The sequence below is a fragment of the Mus pahari genome, chromosome 1 (assembly GCF_900095145.1).
Source record: "Mus pahari chromosome 1, PAHARI_EIJ_v1.1, whole genome shotgun sequence".
Taxonomy (NCBI): Eukaryota; Metazoa; Chordata; class Mammalia; order Rodentia; family Muridae; genus Mus; species Mus pahari.
In genome coordinates this window covers 124065500-124072212 of record NC_034590.1, presented here as the reverse complement: position 1 = coordinate 124072212, position 6713 = coordinate 124065500, and the positions used below count along the sequence as shown (strand labels likewise).

The following is a 6713-nucleotide window of genomic DNA, read 5'->3' as shown; positions in this document are numbered from 1 at the left end:
AGATGAAAACCATGTTGAAATTTTTTGTTTGTTTAGACTACCTAAGTGTCACTACATAATGTGTTTTCTGTACCAATATTGCTCTCTAGGGGAAAAATAATTGAACAATTTTCTATGTACCAATGTGATTTGATTATTTAATTAACTGCAATATTTAGAAAGTGGACAACTTGATCAATTTATGGTATTATAGCCATAATGAGGAGCTTCTGAATCATACCCTAAGAGCTTAGGAAGACAAGAGAAATATCCCGAGGCTTTAAAAAAAAAAAAAAAAGAAAGAAAGAAAGAAACAAAGAAAAAAACAAAGAAAGAGACAAAGAAAGAAACGAAAAAAGAAACAAAGAAAGAGATTTAATGAGATGGAAAACTACACCAGGGTGAAAGAACTTATTTTCCTTGGCCTGACTCAAAGTCAAGAAGTGAGCATGGTGCTCTTTCTTTTCCTTCTCCTGGTGTATGTGACAACTCTGCTGGGAAACCTTCTCATCATGGTCACAGTGACCTGTGAGTCTCGCCTTCACACCCCCATGTATTTCTTGCTCAGGAATTTGTCTGTGGCTGATATCTGTTTTTCCTCCATCACTGCCCCCAAGGTTCTGGTGGACCTTCTCTCAGACAGAAAGACCATCTCTTTCAATGGCTGTCTCACTCAGATGTTCTTCTTCCACCTTATTGGGGGAGTGGATGTGTTTTCTCTGTCTGTGATGGCTCTAGATAGATATGTGGCCATCTCTAAGCCCCTGCACTATGTGACCATCATGAGCAGAGGCCGTTGCATTGGGTTAATAGTGGCCTCCTGGGTTGGGGGCTTTGCCCACTCCATAGTGCAGATTTCTCTCTTGTTGACACTTCCATTCTGTGGACCCAATGTTCTTGACACTTTCTACTGTGATGTCCCCCAGGTCATCAAACTTGCCTGCACAGACATCTTTGTTCTTGAGCTGCTAATGATTTCCAATAATGGAATGCTCACCACACTGTGGTTTTTCTTGCTTCTGGTGTCCTACTTGGTCATATTGTTATTGCTGAAATCTCAGTCAGGAGAGGGCAGGAAGAAAGCCATCTCCACCTGCACCTCCCACATCACCGTGGTCACCCTGCATTTTGTCCCCTGCATCTATGTCTATGCCAGGCCCTTCACTGCCCTCCCCACAGATAAAGCCATCTCTGTCACCTTCACAATCATCTCTCCTCTGCTAAACCCCTTGATCTATACTCTGAGGAACCAGGAAATGAAGTCAGCCATGAGGAGACTCAGGAAAAGACTTGAACCTTCTCATTGGATAGAGAAGTAACTTCTGCCTGTTGGCACCTTAAATGTTTCTAACATTAGTACATATATATATATATGCTATCCTTTCTCCTCATTTCTTTTATTCTGATATATTAAAACACCAAAAAGTTGTAAAATTGATAGTTCTAATTCTCCTTTATATTTTCAGAATTTAAAACCATGCCTTAACAACTGACTTAAATAAATCTTGCAGATATCTATGAGGTGGAAAGAATAACGAATTAGAATATGATTCCAGAGTCTATTAAGTCTTTAGCATCTGTTTTATTCCGTTGGTTTTATTTTTTGACATGGAATTTTATTCTGTCGCCCAGGCTAGCTGGATACTAACTAAGTGTCCCAGGGTATCCTCAAACACAACAACCCTCTTGTACTTGCTACCAAGTGCTAAGATTGCAGGTGTGAGACAAAAATACCAGGATAGTTTCAATTACTTAATCTAATTTTATTTGTGAGCCAGCAGGGCTTTATTTATAGACACAATCTGAATTTCAAAGAACTTTCATGTGTTAACTTTAGATTTTGAACAGATATTTTTCACTGAAACCAAAAGGACTCCCAGTGATTTAATCAGGATTTCTGCAGTTTTACTTTTTGGAGTATCTCTTGCAGCTTTATGATGTCACAATCAAAAGATGGATGCAGTTACAACCCAAAGAAAATTACATTTTCTCAAAACTCATCATTCCAAGTTCTAATCACCCTATTTTGAGACTATGTACAAACAGATATCTACAGAGTATTCCAACAAAACATCAAAGAATATATAAAAACAAATCTTATAAATTCAGAAAATTTGAAGTAATGCCATGTAACTTGTCTGATCATAATACCATAAAACTTAAAATAAACAGCAGATGAATCTCTAGTAAATATAAAAACTCGTGGGTATTAAGCACACATTTCTGGATGATAAATAGGGAAAGGAAGGAAGAAATTAAAGTTTTCTTGAGAATAAAATAAAATGAAAACACACTGCAACAAAACCTCAGAGACATATTAAAAGCAGTTCTAGGAAGGAATGTGCAGCTCTAAATATTTAAAAATAAGAAGGGGGGCTAGAGAGAATGGTTCAGTGGTTAAGATCACTAAATGCTCTTCCAGAGGATCGAAGTTCAATTCCCAGCACCCACATGGCAGCTCACAACTGTCTGTAACTCCAGTAACTGACACCCTCACACAGACATACATATAGGCAAAACACCAATGCACATTAAAAAATAAATTTTAAAATCAGAAAGTGCATAAATAAATGATTAGTGGTAGAACTCAAGATTTTGGAAGGGCAAAAATGAAATAAACATAAATCTAAAAGATTGGAAGAGATAGTAAAAACAAAACAGAAATTAATGAAATAGAAACAAAGAGAACAGTACAATGAATCTAAGAGAAGATAAACAAGATACGCCTTTGGTCCAAATGGCCAAAAGAAAGAAAGGACTCACATTAGCAGAAGCAAAAATGAGCAGGGAGCCATTATAACAGACAGCAAAGAAATTTAAAATATTATTAAAAGTTTACTATAGTGCATTAAATTGAAAATACAAACAAAATGGATAAGTTTCTAGATTCAGTAAAAACACCAAAGTTAAACCAAGAGGAGCTCAGCAACCTAAACAGACTCATAACAAAGCCTAATAAAAGCTTCTCAACAACAACAAAAAATCCAGACCCAAATAGATTCACAACAGTCTTCTCTTGGATGCTCAAATCAGACCTATGACTAATACTTCTTATTCAAAAGATCTATCTCATTTCAATGAGTAATAATTTATAATGTGTATACCTATAACTTCTATAACCCCAAGTCCCAGAGACCTGATTCTCCTTTCTGTGCTCCATGGACAAGAAAGCATGCACATGGTGCATAGACACACATGCAGGAAACAGAAATAAATAATTTTTAAAAGAATGACAGGTTTTTATCCAGGCTATGGTGGTGCATGCCTTTAATCCCAACAGAGGGGGCAGAGACAGGAGGATCTCTGAGTTGAGGCCAGCCTTATCTACAGAGGAAGTTCCAGGAAATGCAGGGATACACAGACAAACCCTGTCTTGCAGGGAAGGGGGAAGTTAAAAATAACAGTTTTTAAATACTAGAACCGACTTTTTCATTTTGGAAAGATCCATGAAATGAATATATTTTAAATATCAAAATATAAACTTTGAAAGAAATAAACATCACTTATTAATTTGAAAATTATAGAAATAAAAAAATCATAGTAACACAGGTGACAGCACATGGTGTCAAGGATGTGGAGAAAAGAGGAACACTCCTCCATTGCTGGTGGAACTGCAAACTGGTACAACCACTCTGGAAATCAATCTGGAGGTTCCTCAGAAAACTGGAAATAAATCTACCTGAAGACCCAGCTATACCACTCTTGGGCCAAAAGATGCCCCCACCATACCACAGGGGCATGTGCTCCACTATGTCCATAGAAGCCTTACCTGTGAAACAACATAGAAATGATTTTTAAAGAATAAAAATGTTATCTTCAGATGCTGAGAAAAATTATTTTCAATTCATAAGTCTGAGTCAGCAAAACTACTTTCAGGAAGTAAAAATTGTTTTAGTAAAGTGGCATAGATAATTCCCCTCTAAGATCCATGACCTCACTAGTCCCAAGAATCTGGGTAAGCTCTAGTGCCAGACCTGATTTCCCTCCTGTTAAACAGACTGTAAGTCCAATTAGAGAGCTGTTGGTTACTGCCAAGATATCAGTGCCACTATTGCACTCTTACGGCTGTCTTACCATCCTTGTCTTTATTGTGTATCATAGGTGTCACTGTGAGGTAGGATTACTGGTTGCTTCAATCCCTTGGGCACTTGTCTAGAACCTTCAACAAAACTACAGCAAAGGCTCGGGGAACATCTCAAGAAAGGAAATCTGCTATAAGACTGTGTCTCCTAGAAATGGTAGAGAAGCTGTACCCATGGTACCTCAGCAGTGTGGCTGACTGAACCAGACCTGAACAAGTACAACACCAATAGGTATGCTAACCTAGAAAGAGAACATTTCATGGGGCTCCAACAATGCCAATTACTCAACCTTGAAAGCTAAACATACCAAACAAATTGGATTTGTGCATACATTCATATATATGTACCAATAATAACTAACGAAAAAGCACAGCATGAATCTGAGAGGGAGTGGCAGAGAGGACATGGGAAGGAATAAATCGAACTCAGTGTGTTACTAAAACAAAAACAAACAAACAAAAGGCCATGAAGTTGAGAAAGATCAATGTGTCAGAGACAACTGAAGGAATTGAACTGAAAAAAATCAGGGTTTGATATGATCAACATGCACTGTACTAACTCTTATGGAATTTTCATAAAATTTATAAATGTATATTTTAGGAAACATAAACAGTGATGAACTGCAAAATGGAGGGCAATATAGTTTACTAGGACCAAGAAAATAACTTTCCCTTAACTCTTAGTAACAGCCATGAGAGAGAGTTGACTTTCACTAGAGAAATGCCGTTTATCCTACTCCCGTTTTTCAGGAAGAAAGTTGAAAATGAATATACTGATTTGTGATTGTTATTGTTTGTTGATGTTTTGTTTTAGAATTGGGGTTGTGAGGTTTTCTTCTTCCTTTTTTTTTCTTTTCTTTTATTTTCTTTTGAGACAGGGTCTCTCTATGTAGCACTGGCTGTCTTGGAACTCACTATGTAGAAAAGGATAGACTTGAACTCAGAGATCTGCCTGTTTCTGTTGTTCAAGTGCTAGAACTTAAGGTAAGTGCCATTGATTTTTATTTAAAGAGGTAGTAATATAGGCTGTGGAGCACTCACAAAAAGGGACCCATCATGACTGCCCTCCAACAGACCCAAAAAGCAGCTGAAAGAGTCAGATACAGATATTTGCACCCAACCAATGGGACAGAAGCTGCTGACCCCTGTGGTTGCATTAAGGAAAAGCTGGAAGAAGCTGAGGAGGAGGGCAACCCTGTAGGAGGACCAGCAGGCTCAATTAACCTGGAATCCTGAGATCTCTCAGACACTGGACCACCAACCAGGCAGCATACACCAACCAAAATGAGGCCCCCAACATATACAGCAGAGGACTGCCTGGTCTGGGTTCAGTCAGAGAAGATGCACCTAACCCTCAAGAGACTGGAGGCTCCAAGGAGTTTGGAGGTCTGGTGGAGTGGACAGTGGGGGATAAGGACATCCTCATGGAGACAGGGAGCAGGGAGGAGGTATGGGGTGTAGAACAGTTGGAGGGTGGATCAAAAGGGGAAGAAACTCTTCTGTGAGTTACCATGACCATGGTGTCTTATCACAGCAATAGGAAAGCAGCTTAAGACAGTTTTCATGATTGTGCCTTGCTCCCTCCATACAATCTCACTATGTATTCATTCCACACAAGCCCCACCCCACTCAGATCAGCCACATTCCTGCCAAGATTCACCATGCTTTTGCAATACTTCCAGAGATAATAGCTTACTATTAAGTTACTTTCTATCCCTACTCTGCTCTACTTTTACATTCTGAAATACCCCACAATCTTATTTATTTTAGCAGATACTTGTATCTTAGCCCTGGAATGTCAGTGATACCAGATCACTATCTGACTCACTGTCTCATACCTGGCATCTTGAAGTATGTCACAAATACTAGTTAATGTTTTTTAGTGAAAACTAGTTTTGACATTTTCTACATGCTTTACTTCCATGACTTTTTCACCTTGGATTCTGTCCTCAAAGTGTATGACAAAATAAATATCTTCTTCTTTAAATTGCTTTTTTGGGGGGACAAGGGGGTGTTTTGATACAGCAATAGGACAGGTTACGTTGAAAACTTCTATGCTTTGTGAAATTATTACTTAACTTTTAGACCATTTTTTGAGAAATAAGTTTGTCTCTACCCTGCATTTATCCTATTCCTCTTTTTGTATCTGTTTCTCTTTTTTCATTTAATATAGAATAAGATTAAGTTCTATTTTCATTTCTGTTGGTGTGATAATGTAGCCTGATGAACTTAGAAGAAATGGGTTTGTTTTGGCTTAAAATTCTAGGTTACAGTCCATAATTTTGAGGAAGTCAAACAAGGAATCTCAAACAGCTTGTCATATCACTTTTACAGCCAAAAGCAGAGAAAAATCAATCCATCCCTGCTCAATCACTTGCTTACCTGTACTCAGCCCAATTTTCTCACTCTTATATAGGTCAGGACTCCCAGCCTAGGGCATGGTACCACCCACAGTGGTCCCGGTCTTCCCACATTGAGTAACTTAATAAGACAGTAACCCAAAGACATAACCACAAGCCAACACAACGTAGACAACCCTTGGTTGAGACCATTTTCCCAAGCAATTTAGATAGTATCAAACTGACAATTAAAACTAAGCATCACACTCCATCATTTGTCAAACTTGACACACAAATACATCACTTTTGAACAA

At 38.2% G+C, this 6713-nt stretch overlaps 1 protein-coding gene across 1 annotated transcript; it reads left to right on the top strand.

Moving 5' to 3' along the window:
* The first annotated feature begins 362 nt into the window (after positions 1-362).
* LOC110329429 (olfactory receptor 4D10) lies at positions 363-1298 on the top strand. The gene has a single exon (XM_021209036.1). The coding sequence runs from the start codon at positions 363-365 to the stop codon at positions 1296-1298; it is 936 nt and encodes a 311-aa protein (XP_021064695.1).
* Positions 1299-6713: the final 5415 nt, after the last annotated feature.